This window comes from Oncorhynchus mykiss, chromosome 8 (assembly GCF_057628025.1).
Source record: "Oncorhynchus mykiss isolate SJ-2025 chromosome 8, ASM5762802v1, whole genome shotgun sequence".
Taxonomy (NCBI): Eukaryota; Metazoa; Chordata; class Actinopteri; order Salmoniformes; family Salmonidae; genus Oncorhynchus; species Oncorhynchus mykiss.
Genome location: NC_143029.1, coordinates 10,397,272 through 10,419,609, shown reverse-complemented (window position 1 = coordinate 10,419,609; position 22,338 = coordinate 10,397,272). Strand labels below are relative to the sequence as shown.

General features: G+C 40.6%; 1 protein-coding gene and 1 long non-coding RNA gene across 3 annotated transcripts in view; one reads left to right on the top strand and one right to left on the bottom strand.

Moving 5' to 3' along the window:
• The window catches only part of kif26aa (kinesin family member 26Aa), a 168,869-nt gene that overhangs the window by 63,173 nt on the left and 83,358 nt on the right, over positions 1–22,338 (top strand). For both annotated transcript variants that reach the window (XM_090242540.1, XM_090242542.1), the window contains exon 4: positions 10,174–10,334. In XM_090242540.1, coding sequence (XP_090098666.1) covers positions 10,174–10,334 — 161 coding nt within the window. The remainder of the gene's footprint in view (positions 1–10,173; positions 10,335–22,338) is intronic.
• Positions 7,191–22,338, bottom strand: part of LOC149981385 (uncharacterized) — a 35,978-nt gene continuing 20,830 nt past the window's right edge. Inside the window, exon 2 of the long non-coding RNA XR_016497593.1 lies at positions 7,191–7,805. This is a non-coding gene — a long non-coding RNA (uncharacterized LOC149981385). The remainder of the gene's footprint in view (positions 7,806–22,338) is intronic.

The window sequence follows — 22,338 nt, the reverse complement described above, 5'->3', positions numbered from 1 at the left end:
AAACACCACTTGACCTTCCTATCCGGAGATTGAACATTAGGTCATCTCAATGTGGAAGGATTATCACGCTGATGACGTCCATTGTTGACCTCACCGCCACACAAGTACCATCCATCCATGTGCCAGCTAACTCCAGTGACGGGCTGATTAAACTTGGGAACACGGGAATGGCCTCCTGGCTGCCACATGCCCCCATGCCAAGTGAGTCTGGATTCGTTTCAGACACTGCTTTCAGACACATGGGATCTAAAGCATAACCATGCTTTAAACTGAATACCCCTCCATAGAGGCACTCCTATAGATTAGGCATCACAGTCCTGTTTGTAATGGGGTTGTAATGAGGGCCAGAAATCAATGGGGAGAGGATTGGATATGCAAATGTTGTCTGAGGTCATTGTAGAATCTACAGAGAGAATGGTCGCTATTGATCGCGGGCGAGATTTGTGAAGTGCTGGACAACGGCATTAAGTGCGTGTTGCGGCGAAGTGGAGGAGGAGGCTGTGGGTCAGAATGGGATTAATGCCAATTTCTCTTGATTGAAGAGAAGAAACGGATGAGAAACTGAGTGGTTTGATTGATTGGACGATTTGGGTGTGGAGGATGACATCGAGACGACTGATGGACCAGAGAACAGCTCTGATTGGCATGTCTTCTGTCTTTTGTGTCGATTGACAGCTACAATAGTTTTAAGTGAGGGCTGACCTCTATGCCTAATGGTAGCCTCTGGTCAGAGCTTGTTTTACAGTGGATAGAACTGAGCTCTGTATATAATTACGAGATGCTCTTGTCTCCGCCCTAACAATGGGAGTCGTTGTCCCAAAGGCAGGAAGGCAGGTGACAAGTCTAGGTCCAAAATAAGCTCATATGGCTTATTTTAGACAGATTTTTGGCAAAAGTGAAACCTCTCGCTTCTCCTCTTCCTCCCTGGAACCTCTCTACCCAGTCAGATACCTTTTAATAATGTATTTTCTGATTGAATAGAATTGCTTTGAATTTCACAATACAAGAAATGGAGGATGGTTTGACTACTATGGTAATTTGTCTCTTAACATCTCACCTGATATCCCAATGTGTGTTCTAAAAACCTAAGAAAATATTTGTCTCCTTTTGAAAACAAGAGTATGAACGTGTATCCACCCAGTATGTATTGTATAATAATGATCCTAAGTATGTTGTATGTTCATTTGCTATGCTGTTGGGACTTACAGGCAATCTGTTCTCAATGTTTATTTTCTGTGTATCTGTTAGCATCCACTCCCTCCAATGTCAACAAGTGCTTCTGTGCTGCCAAGAGTTGGACAGCTAATGCTTTTGATTGAACGTGTGCCGTTTAAGGCAGCCAATCGTATCCCCTATTCCTCTTCGGTGTCTGAAAGCAATTAGACCTTGAGCTGGCACATCGCATCCCAATTACACAAAAACCTGAGTTGGACACCTCAGAGAATTGAGTGCCCCTGTAGGGACCTTTCAGTGGACGTATGGCAGGTGTGTGTGTCTGTGAGCGGGTGGTGTGTGTGTCTGTGGGTGGGTGGGTGGGGGCCATGTGGGTGCGTGTACGTGAGTAGCTGTGGGATGTGTCTGTGGGTGGGTGGGTGGGTGGGTGGGTGGGGTGTGTGTGTATGGGTGGGGTGTGTGGGTGGGTGGGGTGTGTGTGTGTGTGTGTGTGTGTGTGTGTGTGTGTGTGTGTGTGTGTGTGTGTGTGTGTGTGTGTGTGTGTGTGTGTGTGTGTGTGTGTGTGTGTGTACACTCAGCAGACAGTTTTTAGGTACACCACTCGTTCACAAAAATGGATCGCTCCTACAGACAGTGAGTCAAGTGGCCGTGGCTTGCTATATAAAGCAGGCAGGCAGGCATCAAGACATTCAGTTACTGTTCTATACAGTGGTATAATTGCCGTTGCCAGGCGCGCCGGGTCCAGTATCTCAGAAACGGCCATCCTCTTGGGCTTTTCACCCAGGACAGTTTCTAGGGTTTACCGAGAATGGTGCAACAAACACAAAATTTCCAGCCAGCGGTGACCCTTTGAGCCAAAACAGCTCGTTGATGAGAGAGGTCGAAGGAGAATGGCAAGAATCGTGCAAGCTAACAGGCGGGCCACAAACAGATATATAACGGCGCACTACAACAGTGGTGTGAGCACGGCATCTCGGAATGCACAACTCGTCGATCCTTGCTACGGAAGGGCTACTGCAGCAGACGACCACGCCCGGTTCCACTCCTATCAGCTAAAAACAACAAACAAGAAGAAGAGTGGAAAAACATTGCATGGAACATAACAGCGAACTCAGTTTACCTGAGTGGCCTGGTCAGTCCCAAGACCTCCACCCAATAGAGCATCTTTGGGATGAGGTGGAACGGGCTGTTCGCAGCATGAATGTACCGCCATCCAATCTGTATCAACTGCATGATACCATCGCTTCAGCATGGACCAACATCCCTGTGGAACGTTTCCGACACCTTATAGAATGCCCCGAAGAATTCAGGCTGTTCTTGAGGCAAAGGGGATCCGACCCGGTATTAGAAGGGTGTATACTCTGTATGCCTGTGTGTGGGCTGTTAATTTCAAAATGTTCTCCTCCCATTTCAAGCAAAATAACTCAGAACACTACAGAAGCCATAGGATTTGGGAGGCCTAAGAATGAAAGATGGGTACTTGATTTAATTAGGGAGGAGGTAGGCGAGGGCACTGGAGACAAGGAGACGTGTCAGTAACGCTCTAAGGAGACACCACCCCATTCGGCCGAGCCAGATGGTTCAATGCCGTCTGCAGCCTTCGAATGCTGCCCCTACCAGAAAAGTGACTCACCAAATTCTGGGAGGAGAGGGAAAGGTGTTGGTTTATGTTGAGACTGAGAGAAACAAGGGAAGGACAAATGGAAGAGAACACAAAGGAAAAGGAAGCCAGGATCATGCCTCCCTCCTCTCTGTGCTGACAGATGGGGCCTGGTTCTCACCTGAGGTGAATAAGCACGTCTGACATCCATCTGGGAGGCTTGGCTTGGGTTGAGTGGAGGAGTGGGCACACCTCACGCATCACTGCCTTCCCCCATTTTGGACTGGGCTCTGATTATGAAGGACACGATCAAAGATGAGGATTCAGAGAAGGGTCTGTAGTCATTTCAGTGTACCATGCTGAAATATACAGACAGATATAGGAGTATTAATTAGATGAATATAAGCATTTTCCATCAAAGAAATTGTTCCATTCACTAAACATTGAATTTACTAAGACTAAAATGTTTGATTACTGGGAACAGAGAAGGACTAGACACATACCAACAAAGCAAGCTATATTATTAGTTTAATTTCTATTTTGTAGCCTACACCTGGGTTTTTATCAGACTTAGTTGACAAGCAGAAAAGGATCAAGAGGGTGAATTGCCGATCAAAGATGTTTTTTTTGCACAATGTTGAAAACCAGGTGCAGACAAACAGCCTCACAATCTGTGAAAGGTTTGATCGACAAAAAAAGTTGTTTCGCTTTCTGCTTCAAATCACCAACAGGTCACTTTGAGCCAACCCAAATGGCAGGCACACTGTAGGGTTCCTCCCTCTCAATTAGTCCCATAGGCATCACATTTCGTGAGCATTTTTTTAAGCGTTTCTTGTTTCCCAGAGTGACCTTCCCGCTGTCATCAGTACCTGGGTCTGCCCTGGAACAGCCGTGCCAATATTGCACACCTCCAGGGTTGGGTAGGTTACTTTCTAAATGTAATCCATTACAGTTACTAGTTACCCGTCCAAAATTGTAATCCGTAACATAACTTTTGGATTACCCCAAATCAGTAACAGTAATCTGATTACATTCAGATACTTTTAGATGACTTTCCCGTTAAGAAGCATTAGAAGAAGACAAAAATGTATGTTACCAATTGAATGACATCTGTTGTAGGATAAATCAATGTTAAAGTTTACATAGCTGGACACATATGGATGCTACATTTTACTTTATGGGTTGGTTATGTAGGCTTCTTCTAACCCATCGCTTTCTACTACATATAATAATACGATTCAATTTATATTTACATTAAAATCCAAAGTCTATCACAATTCCAGTCATTCCAATATGTTATACCCCTTGATCTCCAAGAATAGGATTCGGAAATATGGATTTATAGATTAACAAAATTGTTTAACCTGATCATAACCCCAAAACTAAGGATTTATAAGCCAGCCCTACTCGGTTGTTTATGATTTTGTTGTCATGGAAGACTGATTGGGCTCATTGATTAGAGTCGAAAAATACATGTTACGCTCATGGAATGGCATGCTTTGAGCACTAGTAAAGTGAAAAGTGAAAAAGGAATGCCACATGCTGCATTTTCTATGGGCCTATTGTTTACCTTTTTGTTAGTGACACTTTGATATCTTGATAATATGCAGCTCTTTAAAAGGGCAAATCCACAGATGAAACAATAACAAAACGACACCCCGCCTCGGTTTTATTAAAAACTGAGGGATGGGCCTGGAGAAATGTAACCCCTCTCAGATTAATAGACAGAGCTATGGATGCAAGGACTGATCATCCATGATATCAAATGAGTGTTTTAACCATGTTATGAGGCTATACAGTGTTTGTTTACAATTGAACTAAGCTCATGAGGCATTTATAAGTTATATTCTTCAAGAATCAATGGATACAGTATATATATATCATTTGTAAGTCCAAAAATGGGATAAAACTACAGATTGCCCCTTTAAGTCTATCAACAGTGTGTGAGTTTGAGCATGTGTCCTTTAGGCCTATGGATATATATATTTTTAAATCAGCATGAATTAGATTGAGCAATAAAAGCCTCACTTTTGTTCCATAGGCTGGGTCCACACTATGCAGCTGCTGCTAGAGCACATTTTTCAGTGGCTTAAACTTCTTGAATTCAAACATTATTGGGTTCAAATAAACATTTAGCCATCCACAACAACCACAATCCGTAAGGCACAAATAGTTAAATGAGAGAGTAGCATTGTTTCACATCAATGCACTATGTACAGTATATATCAATAATAAGTGATATCCGTATCATCGTAGACTACACCACTGCTGTCATCCTTACCTCCAAGCGTTAATTGAAGCTGGATAATCTTTGGATTGGAAGACATGGCTACAAAAGCCTATTCCTGCTCTTTTCCCGTGATCCATCAAACCCATTTGGTGTGTCATCATAGTGGTCTCTGACATCATAGTGGTCTCTGACTTGTGGTCAGACTCGCTCAGGTGGAACAAACTTAAACTTGCTCCTATTTTCAATGTTGATTTGAACGTCATTGAGAAAAACAGAAAATTGACAAAGATTATATCGCAAACATCCTTTCTGAATTTAAAAGTAACCTTCAAAGTAATCATTTAGTTTTTCAAAAGTATATGTAATCTGATTGCAATATGTTTGCTGCTAACGTAACAGGTTACAGTTATCGTTTAAAAAAAAGATCTTACATGTAATCGGTTATTCTCCAACCCTGTTGGACAACAACCTCCCAGGGGTAGGGAAGGAGTGAGAGAGAGAATAAGAAGAGAATGGAAAAAAGAGAGAAACATTTTCTACTTATGAATGCTAAAACTACAAATCTCAAACCTCATACACTAACAACAAGGAATTATAGCAAAGCACGCTCACTGAAAAGATACTAGTCTCGTAAATGATATATTCTGAGCTGAAAAAATGTAGAATTGACTAACGGGTGAACCACAAGGCCAAACAGCCGCCATAGCACCGTATATGACCCAGTTCCATAATTCATTAAGTCACGTGACTTGACTTATTGCTTTTAGTTCCTCGAGGTGCAAAGGGCCAGTACTGTATGGATTTGTCAGACTGGTTACACCTCAACCACCCCGGTAACATCTTAGCCACCCCGGTAACATCCCAGCCACCCCGGTAACATCTCAGCCACCCCGGTAACATCTCAGCCACCCCGGTAACATCTCAGCCACCCCGGTAACATCCCAGCCACCCCGGCTCTTCACACCCACTGCCTTACCCTAACACCATAACCTAGCCATTACATCATAAAAATATGGACCTCCAATTTAGACCCAAATGTAGATCTCCTGCTGGCCATTAATAGGCTACTGCTCTGCTGGCCAGCCTCTACATTTGAATTATTATAGGATGTGTGAGAGGAGTTTTTGGTAATATATACAGTCGTGTTCAGTGGGATGTGGGTGTTTGAGTGATTCTGGATCTCTGTAATCTGTTCCACTGCGAGGAAGAGACAACATTATTCTACAATCTACAGCTCGTTATCTACCCATCAGCCATTTGGGTCTGACTTCCAAGTTGCAACATTCCTCCTCGTGGCTTATTCACTGTGACTTCCATTGAAGCTCGGAAACAAAAATAGCGAAGCGTAATGCATCTGAGTTACTTGTTGCCATTATCTTATATGTAGTTTAAGTACACGCGTGTCACGTACAGGTACGCTCACTCAAACTGCCATGCTATAGAATGAGAAAAAAACGTGCTACAGCGTCTATGAGTGGCACCCTGGAGATGATTAAAATGCGAGTGTGTCACGAAGGGCACCTTTGAAGCCATACTGAAGGTGCCTCTTCCCATGGTCACATGTGTCTGTCAGACTAGTGCGCTCCTGTTAGGGGTTATATAAATAGCACTGCTATCAGGTGTAGTCGGCAGATGGTTTACCCTTGGGGTGGATAAACAAGTTACCAAACAAATACTGTTGTTGTTTGTACTGTAGACATGCTTCAACAACCATATAGATACGTATGTTTGCAGTCTTTGTGGGGGGTGATTGTGGGGGATGATTGAGGGGAGGGTGATTGGGGGGGGTGATGATGATGTAACATGCCAAAGATTAACAAAGAAATAACAGGTTGCTCTACCTTTTTCATAAGGTATTTAATTCTATAAATTATCTCAATGCAAATACTATATATAGATTGGGGGAAGACCCTGTTTGTTAGGAAGAACTCCCCCAAAATACTGTTCTTTTCATTAGGATTGGAACAATTTTAAGGAAAATAGAACTTGACCTATGAGAAATGATGAGTCCCTGACCACTGTTATGTTTGAGTCAATTTCTCTGTTACTGCCAACAGAAAAGCAGTAGATCGGGGGTAGGCAACTAGGTTCAGTCGCGGGCCGATTTTTGTCAGAGAAGGTGGTTCGGTAGAACACAATGATAATAATTTGTACACTGCAAATTGACCACAACTAAGCCCAAAAAAGAGGTTGTATTTGATAAAAACAATCATTTAATTCCTTTATTACATTGAGACACGACCACGTCTCTTTTTTTTATTCATGGGAATACTTGGGAACAGTTTCCTGAATTAAACTCATTTTACAGTCAAAAATGCCACTTTGGGGGGCCAAAAGAAATCACTCCGGGGCCGGTAATTGGTCCGCTGGCCGCCTGTTGCCAGCCCCTGCAGTAGATCAAATTGCTAGCCATCAACAATTATAGTTGTCTGTATTAACATACATTTTACATATACTACTACCAGGTACTGGCCCTTCTTTTACTTAGAGACCTAGAATCACTTTAAGAGCAATAAGGGGGCATCTGTGACAATGTGGCAGCTGGGGGCGTCTTGGCTGTGTCAGTGTGGCAGCTTTTTGTTGTTGACTACTTCCGTCCTCTCTCTGTGTGGCGGCGCTTCCGTGGAGGGGCGAACGGCGTGCGTCTCTGTAATCCTGTTAGCTGCCGCGCCAACGCTGCAGTCAAAGAACTGAATAATGGACTCCCCGCCAAATGTCGGCACTCCGCAGACATCGCCACGATAATCCACTGTGATGAGTACAGAGTGGATGCCTGCCCCAGTTTCTTCATTTCCTTATAGACTAAAGGGATGAGAGAGAGAGAGAGAAATTAAAAGACAAAAATGAAACAGAAAGAGAAAGAGAAAAATGTCACATCCACAACAACAGGCGTCACCAGAAAGCAGACAGCACATTAAGAGATGCATCTGGCTCATTTGAAAGAACAAGGCCAAATGGAGATTGTGGGAAGGGCTGCGTTGACTTGTGAACATACAGTAGCCTATGAGATGATTGGCACAAGTGGTTTATCTCTGTTAAATCAAATGGCATACAAACGACTGCTGTGTTTTGTCCAACACTCAAAAGTTCAGTCATTCTCATATTGCACGTCAATCTGGTTGAATTACATATCCTATGTCATCTCATATTTTAGTCACAGATGATTAGAACAAGTGATAGTGGATGGGACTCTATCAGGTTTTCAACGCTAACCATATTGCAGCACAGTGTGAGTCGGTAATCAGGCCAAAGCTAATGACCAAAGCTAACGACCAAAGCTAATAAGCTAATGACTAGCAGTGAGCAGTGAGAGTAAAGGACCAAGATTACCAACCTGCAGCTGCAGCAAATGGAGTGACAACGAACGGTAGCATTGTTACACAGGTCATTTCCTGCTGTGGAGTGGCCTGTGTGATGAGTTTTCCCTAAGCTTTTTGGTACTCCTGCTCACAAATGCAGGAGCCACATCAACCAAAGCAGTCGCTCAACTGAGTTCCCCAACAGTCTTCTCTGACCTGTGAGAGCATATTATGCAATTTGTTTAGTTTTTTTTTGAAAACATGCAATTATCTTGCAATGTTTGTTTTTTACTTCACTAAATGTTTTGGTTTGTTGAAAGCAAGTCATGGTCATACACATTTAACCTGTTGAGGATATGGCAGATATACGCCCCCTTTGGAGAGATTGGGTACCCCTAGTAAACTGGAAAAAAAATCTTTCAAAAATTGTTAATATATGCAAATAAAAATTATTATTGGATAGAAAACACTCTAAAGATTCTAAAACCGTTGGAATTATGTCTGTAAGTATAGCAGAACTCACAGGGCAGGCATTCTTCCAAACTAGTTTCTGTGGCCATGAAAGTTGGAGCAACTTTGACGTCATGCCCCCACCCCTCCCAACCAGCTATGATTCTGGGGACACTTTCTATCTCTTCCGCTAGATGTCCTCTTTCATTAGAGCTTCAAACCGTTCAAATCGCGCGAGAATTGACCCTATGGGAGTGAAATTAGTGCGTGCCACGAGAGAATAGGCTGTGCGTCAGGGCGCGAATTGGTCACAGTCATTCCTTTGTTTCCAGCACTGAAGAGAAGGGCAGACGATGGGCGATTGAATTGAAGTTTGTTTTGCACGTCTAAAACATCATAAAGCTTGCTTCTGCACTTAGTTTGACCTGTTTAGTCGACATATAATGTGTAATTTTGAAGTTTTGATGCGCAACTTATCCGGACCAGAGGACGTTTTGGGTGCATTTCAGCTGATGTTATTAGCAGTAGCTAATACAAAGACGCAAGACTTGAAACCAAACGATGTATTGGGTAAGTATGAAGCCTTCCAGAACATTCTGAACGAAGACCATCGAAGGTAAGGGAATATTTATGCTTAAATCTGTGTTTCTGTTGACTCCAACATTACGTGGAAATGTAGCTTGGAACTGAGCGCTGTCTCAGCATATGGAATAGTGTGCGATTTCTGTAACGTTAAAAATAAATCTAACACAGCGGTTGCATAAAGAAGCAGTGTATCTTTCTAACTATATGTAGAACATGTATATTTAGTCAAAGTTTATGATGTCTATTTTACGTTATCTTGCCGCGCTACATAGATTTCCTGCGGGCGTTTTTGAGTAATTTCTGAAGGTGAACTCACTGTAAATGGACATTTATGGATATAAATGGCATATTATTGAAAAAAAAAAATATGTACTGTGTAATATGTCATATTACTGTCATCTGATGAAGATTTTCAAAAGGTTAGTGAGCGATTTATTTTTTAATCCTGCGTTTGTTGATTGCATGTTTTGGCTATTGAAATGAGCTGTGTCTGGTGGTGGTTTTACATATATATGTGCTATGTTTTCGCCGTAAAACATTTTAGAAATCTGACTTGCTGGCTAAATGAACAAGATGTTTATCTTTCATTTGAGCTATTGGACTTGTTAATGTGTGGAGGTTAAATATTTTTAAGAATATTTTTGCGTTCCATGCGCCACCGTTCCAGCTGCACGTGGGAGGGTTGATTCCCAATTGGGAACCAGTATCGTAGACAGGTTTTAAGTTGGATGCAGAATTTTTATACTTTTTTTTGTCACATTGGTTGATGCTCATGTCTCTCTCTCCATCTCTCTCTCCCCACCCACCCACCCCCTCCCTCTTCTCTCCCTGTCCAGACGCAGGGCTTGGCTCCTGACCCATACAGGAACTACATGCCCATTGCCCCTGGGAGCCCCATCTACGACTATGCCACCATCACTCCTACCGTACCCCAGCCCCAGCCCACCCCCACCCAAACCAGCCACACACCCTCCGCTGCAGCCTCGTTCTTCATCAGGTAAGTCAAAGCCATACTTTATACCAAAGAGCCTTGTGGGTGATATATGCATATGTAGATTTCAGAGACTTGTGAACTTGTGGCTTGATCGATGACGCAATCCACTTTGAAACTGCTGCCTCTTTCCACATATCAGGGCAGTCAATTCAGGAAGTGAACTGAAATTTCAATTCAATAATAAAAAAATTGCATATATTTTCAATGACTCATTCAATTGAAGAGTTTTTACATTTTTACATTTAAACCACTTCCTAAATTGACTGCCCTCAATTCGAATTGACCCCAAACCTGCTACACATCATACAAATAATGGTTATATCCACCTCTGTCTTGGATTGGACCCATCCAATAGGGCATATGTGACCAACAGCCTCGATTCGGTCTTATGTAGCAAAATTTGAAATTCAGATTTTTACATTGGATTAAAGTAGAGACTCAGAGCTAGAAAATGGTATATCAAACACTGCTGTTGAGAAACAATGGGAAAGTAATTCTGCCTCGAAAGCTGATAAACTTCTATCCTCACTTTTGAGAAAATGGCACTTGAATGTTTTGTGTTTTGGTATTCCTACTGGAGACCTCTTCTTTGTCTACATCCATTCAGCATTGTTCACACCCTCTTATGCCTTAGCCCCACCCACCTCTTTAAGGATTCACATGAGGCCATGTGCTAAACAGAGTGAGTAGTTTAGTAAACAACCACATATTTCAAGACTAAAAGTGGTAAAAGTAGTAGCCTACAATAAGTACAAACTCCAGATAACAAATCCATGTTATCTAGTCCTTGGCCTATATCCTAATCTGGCTTTGGTGCAGGTCATGTTATTCTTCACATTAACGTCTCTGGTAAACACACACTATATCAAATCAATTCTACATTTATTTGTCACATGCACAGGATTCAGAAGGTGTAAACAGTACAATGAAATGATTACTTGCATAGTAGCACTATCAAAAACAGAAAGTGTACAGATATAAATATTTTATCATTATTAGATGACCCTTACCTAGACACACTTGTCTAAATTGAATGGTCATGTGAAGGAAATGCTATAATCAACTCCCCGGCCACATCTAGCTAAGTACACATGTTCATTAAATAGAATAGATGGTCGTAACCACCCCCAGACATAACTGGCTATCTTGATGGGTCATGTGATCATCTCTCTTGTTTAGACATGTAGAGTCTTGTTTAGACATGTAGCTAGATAGCTGGCTAGCTAAACAATGAACCGGAATAATCCCAATTTACACTACTACCAATACAAAATTGTCATAGCTGTAGTATGAATCTGCAGGTAGCTGGAACTATTCAACTCTGTTTTGTTTGGCCAGTGTTGTGTCAAGTAACATTGGTTCACACTGACCGTGGTGTATGCAGAAAGTAGCCCATCACTTTATTCCAACTGATCTGTCGATAGAGTCTGCTAAATTCAGGGCCTCAATGTTGTTGAGAAATGTAGAAAAACTTTTGGCCAGGTCACAGTTGCAAATGAGAACTTGTTCTCAACTAGCCTACCTGGTTAAATAAAGGTGAAATAAAAATAAATACAAAATAAATAGTTCTTGATGGCTAACGTTATATCTTTAAAAACTGTGCAGTAGAAATGACTATCAACACATAATGAGCAGCTCACGTTATAGACAGAAGCATGCTGCGTCCAGACCATCCATTATCTCAGCAAATCATGGCTAGCAGGAAAGTCCCTGTCTCTTCCGTGGCTAAACCAACTAGGCTTGTAATTTCAACAGTTTTACTGGTATTTACGGATAGAATACAAGTTTGTTATAAAGCACAGGAAAGTTCATATGTTCCAGAAGGCATTTCTGCCCCCAAAAAATCATTTTGATAAGAAAATACTTGTTTACTTTCAAATGCCTCTCCTGTAAAGTAGTGATGTGCGACATACGCCTAGTTTCCTCAAACTAGTTACATGACCAGAGACTCAACACATTCCCTCCCCCCATCTGGTTGTTTTAAGGCTATATACTATATACTAAATATACAAAATCTATATACTAAATCTTTAAATGCCAATCGCGCTATAACGCAGATCTTCCTCGGTGCAGATGAAATCTAAGCCTTAGTCTCCTTCTCCACTTCCAAGGGGAAGGCAGGATACAGTCTGCCCCATTACTTATTCAGCCCTCCAGTAGTGTTCTTGTCAAAATCTCTGAGCCTTTTCCCAGGCTACCAAAATACTCTGTCGCTGCTGGCAATCCATATATATTGCCAGTATTGCTTGTAGCCCTAGCCGAAGATGTCAGTGATGGATGCCTGGGTTAGTCACTTGGAGTGGGGAGATAAGTAATTTATATATAATTTTCACACATTAGCTACTATTCGACAGACTATGGAAATGATGATGCAGATGTTCCTTAGCTCTGGAACACGACATTGGAAACTAAAAGCATAACAACCTAAAATGAAAGCCTCAGACTGAACTTTTCTGTCCAGAATGAAGTTTGAGCAGTCTACATGGTGACAAGGTTAACTTCCTACGTTGTAGTATTCGGAGGTTGTTTAGAGTGCATCCAGAAAGAAGGGTAAGAAGACAGAGAGAAGACAGAGACAAAGTAAATACCTGAGCGAACCAAGGAAACTTGATTTCACACTCTGACACTGAGGATATTTTCTCCCAGCACTGTGGAATAATAATCTTTATCTAGTGTAAGAGAACATACCTCAAATGTCAAGCGTAACATTCACTCGTATGCTCCAGTCTTTATTTGTTGGACTACTATTTTCATCCGGGTGAGATTGACACACTTGTCATGAATCTTTGTCTCAGGGATTAATATAGAGTTGCTAGTTTGTGTCTGACAATTATGCGTAGCTAATGGCAACGTATTCCCTATATAGTGCACTACTTTTGACAAGGGCCCTATGGGCTCTGGTCCACTATGTAGGGATTAGGGTGCCACTTGGGACTTTGACAATGCCTCCACACTCTTTTTCCAGTTCTAAAAATTGCAACTGTGTCTGTCTGTATTTTGACTCCGATTTTCATTGGAAACTGAAATTGATTTTGGATTTGAGTTAGACAGACAACAATAGCAGGACAAAATCTAACTACGTAAATCATAAATATGTATTCCCCTAGTTTCTTGTAGGCCTGGATGTATTAGGCTGTACAGTCAGCTGTAGTCGTGATCTTATCGTGCTATATTTCCCATCAGCCAAAGCTCTAGTTCAAAGTAGCCTACCACTTCAAAGAAAGAGTAGAACCTGCCCACGCAAAGACCACTTCGACACCATTTCAGCAGGTGGCCAGATTATCAGATAGGATCTATTTCAGCAAGTAGGCGAGGCATTCTCTACTGAAAGGTCAACAACAAGCATGGAGGAGAAGGGGAGAAGGCTGAACTGACACCCTTCACAATACCACTACTCTGGATTCTGTGCGTGTGTGTGTGTGTGAGTGTCTGTGTGTGTGTGTGTGTGTGTGTGTGTGTGTGTGTGTGTGTGTGTGTGTGTGTGTGTGTGTGTACGTGCGTGTGCTGGTTGTGAGTGCGTGCATATGGGCTCTATATTCTTTCAACGAAATCCAACAAAAGGAGGTACAAGAGAACCTATATGGTTTATATAGGTTAGGTTATAGAACCTATATGGTGCAGGTTAGGTTATAGAACCTATATGGTGCAGGTTAGGTTATAGAACCTATATGGTTTATATAGGTTAGGTTATAGAACCTATATGGTTCATATAGGTTAGGTTATAGAACCTATATGGTGCAGGTTAGGTTATAGAACCTATATGGTTTATATAGGTTAGGTTATAGAACCTATATGGTTCATATAGGTTAGGTTATAGAACCTATATGGTGCAGGTTCAGTTATAGAACCTATATGGTGTAGGTTTAGGTTTTAGAACCTATATGGTGCAGGTTAGGTTATAGAACCTATATGGTGCAGGTTAGGTTATAGAACCTATATGGTTTATATAGGTTAGGTTATAGAACCTATATGGTTCATATAGGTTAGGTTATAGAACCTATATGGTGCAGGTTCAGTTATAGAACCTATATGGTGTAGGTTTAGGTTTTAGAACCTATATGGTGCAGGTTAGGTTATAGAACCTATATGGTGCAGGTTAGGTTATAGAGCCTATATGGTGTAGGTTAGGTTATAGAACCTATATGGTGCAGGTTAGGTTAGAGAACCTATATGATACAGGTTAGGTTATAGAACCTATATGGTGCAGGTTAGGTTAGAGAACCTATATGGTGCAGGTTAGGTTATAGAACCTATATGGTGCAGGTTAGGTTATAGTACCTATATGGTGCAGGTAAGGTTATAGAACCTATATGGTTTATATAGGTAAGGTTATAGAACCAATATGGTGCAGGTTAGGTTATAGAACCTATATGATGCAGGTTAGGTTATAGAACCTATATGATGCAGGTTAGGTTATAGAACCTATATGGTGTAGGTTATGTTATAGAACCTATATGGTGTAGGTTATGTTATAGAACCTATATGGTTTATATAGGTAAGGTTATAGAACCAATATGGTGCAGGTTAGGTTATAGAACCTATATGGTGTAGGTTATGTTATAGAACCTATATGATGCAGGTTAGGTTATATAACCTATATGGTGCAGGTTAGGTTATAGAACCTATATGGTTTATATAGGTAAGGTTATAGAACCTATATGGTTTATATAGGTAAGGTTATAGAACCAATATGGTGCAGGTTAGGTTATAGAACCTATATGATGCAGGTTAGGTTATAGAACCTATATGGTGCAGGTTAGGTTATAGAACCTATATGGTGTATATAGGTAAGGTTATAGAACCTATATGGTTTATATAGGTTAGGTTATAGAACCTATATGATGCAGGTTAGGTTATATAACCTATATGGTGCAGGTTAGGTTATAGAACCTATATGGTTCATATAGGTTAGGTTATAGAACCTATATGGTGCAGGTTAGGTTATAGAACCTATATGGTGTAGGTTTAGTTTATATAACCTATATGGTGCAGGTTAGGTTATAGAACCTATATGGTGTGGGTTTAGGTTATAGAGCCTATATGATGCAGGTTAGGTTATAGAACCTATATGATGCAGGTTAGGTTATAGAACCTATATGGTGCAGGTTAGGTTATAGAACCTATATGGTGCAGGTTAGGTTATAGAACCTATATGGTTCATATAGGTTAGGTTATAGAACCTATATTTTTTATATAGGTTAGGTTATAGAACCTATATGGTGTAGGTTAGGTTATAGAACCTATATGGTGCAGGTTAGGTTATAGAACCTATATGGTTTATATAGGTTAGGTTATAGAACCTATATGGTTTATATAGGTTAGGTTATAGAACCTATATGGTGCAGGTTATTTTATTGAACCTATATGTTAGGTTATAGAACCTATATGATGCAGGTTAGGTTATAGAACCTATTTGGTGCAGGTTAGGTTATAGAACCTATATGGTTTATATAGGTTAGGTTATAGAACCTATATGGTGTAGGTTAGGTTATAGAACCTATATGGTGCAGGTTAGGTTATAGAACCTATATGGTTTATATAGGTTAGGTTATAGAACCTATATGGTGTAGGTTAGGTTATAGAACCTATATGGTGCAGGTTAGGTTATAGAGCCTATATGGTGTAGGTTAGGTTATAGAACCTATATGGTGCAGGTTAGGTTATAGAACCTATATGGTGCAGGTTAGGTTATATGGTTTATATAGGTTAGGTTATAGAACCTATATGGTTTATATAGGTTAGGTTATAGAACCTATATGGTGCAGGTTAGGTTATAGCACCTATATGGTGCAGGTTAGGTTATAGAACCTATATAGTTTATATAGGTTCGGTTATAGAACCTATATGGTGTAGGTTAGGTTATAGAACCTATATGGTTTATATAGGTTAGGTTATAGAACCTATATGGTGCAGGTTAGGTTATAGAACCTATATGGTGCAGGCTAGGTTATAGAGCCTATATGGTTTATATAGGTTAGGTTATAGAACCTATATTGTTTATATAGGTTAGGTTATAGAACCTATATGGTGCAGGTTAGGTTATAGAACCTATATGGTGCAGGTTAGGTTATAGAGCCTATATGGTTTATATAGGTTAGGTTATAGAACCTATATGGTGCAGGTTAGGTTATAGAGCCTATATGGTTTATATAGGTTAGGTTATAGAACCTATATGGTGCAGGTTAGGTTATAGAACCTATATGATGCAAGTTAGGTTATAGAACCTATATGGTGCAGGTTAGGTTATAGAGCCTATATGGTTTATATAGGTTAGGTTATAGAACCTATATGGTGCAGGTTAGGTTATAGAACCTATATGGTGCAGGTTAGGTTATAGAACCTATATGGTGCAGGTTAGGTTATAGAACCTATATGGTGCAGGTTAGGTTATGGAACCTATATGATGCAGGTTAGGTTATAGAACCTATATGGTGCAGGTTAGGTTATAGAGCCTATATGGTTTATATAGGTTAGGTTATAGAACCTATATGGTGCAGGTTAGGTTATAAAGCCTATATGGTTTATATAGGTTAGGTTATAGAACCTATATGGTGCAGGTTAGGTTATAGAACCTATATGGTGCAGGTTAGGTTATGGAACCTATATGGTGCAGGTTAGGTTATAGAACCTATATGGTTTATATAGGTTAGGTTATAGAACCTATATGGTGTAGGTTATGTTATAGAACCTATATGATGCAAGTTAGGTTATAGAACCTATATGATGCAGGTTAGGTTATATAACCTATATGGTGCAGGTAAGGTTATAGAACCTATATGGTTTATATAGGTAAGGTTATAGAACCAATATGGTGCAGGTTAGGTTATAGAACCTATATGATGCAGGTTAGGTTATAGAACCTATATGATGCAGGTTAGGTTATAGAACCTATATGGTGTAGGTTATGTTATAGAACCTATATGGTGTAGGTTATGTTATAGAACCTATATGGTTTATATAGGTAAGGTTATAGAACCAATATGGTGCAGGTTAGGTTATAGAACCTATATGGTGTAGGTTATGTTATAGAACCTATATGATGCAGGTTAGGTTATATAACCTATATGGTGCAGGTTAGGTTATAGAACCTATATGGTTTATATAGGTAAGGTTATAGAACCTATATGGTTTATATAGGTAAGGTTATAGAACCAATATGGTGCAGGTTAGGTTATAGAACCTATATGATGCAGGTTAGGTTATAGAACCTATATGGTGCAGGTTAGGTTATAGAACCTATATGGTGTATATAGGTAAGGTTATAGAACCTATATGGTTTATATAGGTTAGGTTATAGAACCTATATGATGCAGGTTAGGTTATATAACCTATATGGTGCAGGTTAGGTTATAGAACCTATATGGTTCATATAGGTTAGGTTATAGAACCTATATGGTGCAGGTTAGGTTATAGAACCTATATGGTGTAGGTTTAGTTTATATAACCTATATGGTGCAGGTTAGGTTATAGAACCTATATGGTGTGGGTTTAGGTTATAGAGCCTATATGATGCAGGTTAGGTTATAGAACCTATATGATGCAGGTTAGGTTATAGAACCTATATGGTGCAGGTTAGGTTATAGAACCTATATGGTGCAGGTTAGGTTATAGAACCTATATGGTTTATATAGGTTAGGTTATAGAACCTATATTTTTTATATAGGTTAGGTTATAGAACCTATATGGTGTAGGTTAGGTTATAGAACCTATATGGTGCAGGTTAGGTTATAGAACCTATATGGTTTATATAGGTTAGGTTATAGAACCTATATGGTTTATATAGGTTAGGTTATAGAACCTATATGGTGCAGGTTATTTTATTGAACCTATATGTTAGGTTATAGAACCTATATGATGCAGGTTAGGTTATAGAACCTATTTGGTGCAGGTTAGGTTATAGAACCTATATGGTTTATATAGGTTAGGTTATAGAACCTATATGGTGTAGGTTAGGTTATAGAACCTATATGGTGCAGGTTAGGTTATAGAACCTATATGGTTTATATAGGTTAGGTTATAGAACCTATATGGTGTAGGTTAGGTTATAGAACCTATATGGTGCAGGTTAGGTTATAGAGCCTATATGGTGTAGGTTAGGTTATAGAACCTATATGGTGCAGGTTAGGTTATAGAACCTATATGGTGCAGGTTAGGTTATATGGTTTATATAGGTTAGGTTATAGAACCTATATGGTTTATATAGGTTAGGTTATAGAACCTATATGGTGCAGGTTAGGTTATAGCACCTATATGGTGCAGGTTAGGTTATAGAACCTATATAGTTTATATAGGTTCGGTTATAGAACCTATATGGTGTAGGTTAGGTTATAGAACCTATATGGTTTATATAGGTTAGGTTATAGAACCTATATGGTGCAGGTTAGGTTATAGAACCTATATGGTGCAGGCTAGGTTATAGAGCCTATATGGTTTATATAGGTTAGGTTATAGAACCTATATTGTTTATATAGGTTAGGTTATAGAACCTATATGGTGCAGGTTAGGTTATAGAACCTATATGGTGCAGGTTAGGTTATAGAGCCTATATGGTTTATATAGGTTAGGTTATAGAACCTATATGGTGCAGGTTAGGTTATAGAGCCTATATGGTTTATATAGGTTAGGTTATAGAACCTATATGGTGCAGGTTAGGTTATAGAACCTATATGATGCAAGTTAGGTTATAGAACCTATATGGTGCAGGTTAGGTTATAGAGCCTATATGGTTTATATAGGTTAGGTTATAGAACCTATATGGTGCAGGTTAGGTTATAGAACCTATATGGTGCAGGTTAGGTTATAGAACCTATATGGTGCAGGTTAGGTTATAGAACCTATATGGTGCAGGTTAGGTTATAGAACCTATATGGTGCAGGTTAGGTTATGGAACCTATATGGTGCAGGTTAGGTTATAGAACCTATATGGTGCAGGTTAGGTTATAGAGCCTATATGGTTTATATAGGTTAGGTTATAGAACCTATATGGTGCAGGTTAGGTTATAAAGCCTATATGGTTTATATAGGTTAGGTTATAGAACCTATATGGTGCAGGTTAGGTTATAGAACCTATATGGTGCAGGTTAGGTTATGGAACCTATATGGTGCAGGTTAGGTTATAGAACCTATATGGTTTATATAGGTTAGGTTATATAACCTATATGGTGTAGGTTATGTTATAGAACCTATATGATGCAAGTTAGGTTATAGAACCTATATGGTTTATATAGGTTAGGTTATAGAACCTATATGGTTTATATAGGTTAGGTTATAGAACCTATATGGTGCAGGTTAGGTTATAGAACCTATATGGTGCAGGTTAGGTTATAGAGCCTATATGGTTTATATAGGTTAGGTTATAGAACCTATATGGTTTATATAGGTTAGGTTATAGAACTTATATGGTGCAGGTTAGGTTATAGAACCTATATGGTGCAGGTTAGGTTATAGAACCTATATGGTGTAGGTTATGTTATAGAACCTATATGGTGTAGGTTAGGTTATATAACCTATATAGTGTAGGTTAGGTTATAGAACCTATATGGTGTAGGTTAGGTTATAGAACCTATATGGTGCAGGTTAGGTTATAGAACCTATATGGTGCAGGTTAGGTTATAGAACCTATATGGTGCAGGTTAGGTTATAGAACCTATATGGTTCAGGTTATAGAACCTATATGGTGTAACATCCCATATAACCAGGTGGAAACTGAAATGGACAGTTGGTATGATAGGAGTATGCGGTATGAGAAACATTTTGCACAATATCATGATGTGAATAGGATAAATACTACAGAGGTGGATGGAGGAAAGTGCTTTTCATAGATGAGAGCACTCAAAATGATTTCTACTTTTAAGTGCTTTGAAAGCCAGAGTAAAACTACAGAGTAAAGCTACAGAGTAAAGCTACAGTGGAAAATTGGTAGGATAATAGATTTTTAGGAGGAAGAAGGTCTGTGCGGGAAAAAAAGCATGACATACGAGTGACATTAACAACACAGATATACAATGCCACAAAGCACACAGAAGCCGCTTCACAGAGAATTTCTAGAAAGTGTTTTCCATCACCAGTGCTGTCTCTCAAAGCCCCTCCACCCTTAAAATGTTACAGCACATACCAAAGGAAAAGCCCTTCAGAAATCACCAGGCGAGAGACAGAGAGCCTTAAGTATTAAACCTACGATCACATCAAAGTCATCCCGGGCAGCCTTTTCTAAAGACACAGAGAACGAGAGAGAGAGAGAGAGAGAGAGAGAGCGAGAGAGAGAGAGAGAGAGAGAGAGAGAACCACTCTCCTTTTATCTGTAAATCTTTGAAGGTTAGATTACCATTACAGTCATAAAACCTCTCTCTCCCAGCAGATTGGATTTTTGCACTGCCGAGCAGATTTTGAGAGCCATGCCAGGGCAAATGCCTGGGAGTGAACCGTCCTGCGAGGGATGGATCATCCGAAACAGATAGATCATATACCTATCTGACACACACTGACTTATTGGAGATACAGTAGCTGACACATTATACATAGGCAAGAACTTGGACGCATCCAACTGGTTTATGCACTGTGTGTGCTATAGCGCACATCTTGTTGGATTTCGGTGCATTTCGAAGAATGGGAATTCAGCTTAAGGGAGTTAGGACATACACTCACCGGACAGTTTATTAGGTACACCCTTCTAGTACTCGGTCAGACCACCCCCCTTGCCCACAGAACAGCTGGAATTCTTAGGGGCATTCTACAAGGTGTCGTAAACGTTCCACAGGGACGTGGGTCCATGCTGACGCAATGGCATCACGCAGTTGCTACAGATTGGATGGCGGTACATTCATGCTGCGAACAGCCTGTTCCATCTTATCCCAAAGATACTGTATTGGGTTGAGGTCTGGGGACTGACCAGGCCACTCAAAGTAAATGGAACTCACTGTCATGTTCCAGGCATTGTTTTGTCAATTGTCAGTTGTCCAGTGTTGGTTATCACGTGCCCACTGGAGCCACTACGTCTTGTTTTTAGCTGATAGGAATGGAACCTGGTGTGGTTGTCTGATGCAATAGCCCGTCCGTGACAAAGATCGAAGAGTTGTGCGTTCCGAGATGCCTTTCTGCACACCACTGTTGTACTGTGCTGTTATTTGTCTGTTTGTGTTGCGCCTTTTAGCTTCCACAATTCTCCTTAGCCCTCTCTCATTAACAAGCTGTTTTCGCCCGCAGGACTGCCACTGACTGAATGTTTTTTGCTTGACGCACCGTTCTTGCCCAGGAGGGCGGCCATTTCTGAGATAGTGGATCCGGCTCACCTGGCACCGACAATCATACCAAGTCTCTTAGGTCACTCGTTTTGCCCATTCTAATGTTCAATCGAACAGTAACTGAATGCCTCGATGCCTGTCTGCCTGCTTTATATATCAAGCCACGGCCACTTGACTCATTTTCGTGAATGGGGTGGTGTACATAATAAACTGTCTGGTGAGTGTATATCTGACTATATCGTAGGTGAATTTCTTCTCAGTGCAGCAAATCATGAGAAACAGCATTTGTCATTGACACATAGACCTAAAGAGAAGGGCTGCTCTGCTGTAGGACCCCATGGGCAGCCTCTACATGGACAGACTCTACATGGGCAGCCTCCACATGGGCAGTCTCTACATGGACAGCCTCTACATGGACAGACTCTACATGGACAGACTCTACATGGACAGACTCCACATGGGCAGTCTCTACATGGACAGCCTCTACATGGACAGACTCTACATGGGCAGCCTCCACATGGACAGACTCTACATGGACATCCTCTACATGGACAGACTCTACATGGGAAGCCTCTACATGGACAGCCTCTACATGGGCAACCTCCCCATCAGCAGCCTCTACATGGGCAGCCTCTACATGGGAAGCCTCTACATGGGCAGGCTCTACATGGGAAGCCTCTACATGGGAAGCCTCTACATGGGCAGCCTCTACATGGGCAGCCTCTACATGGGAAGCCTCTACATGGGAAGCCTCTACATGGACAGCC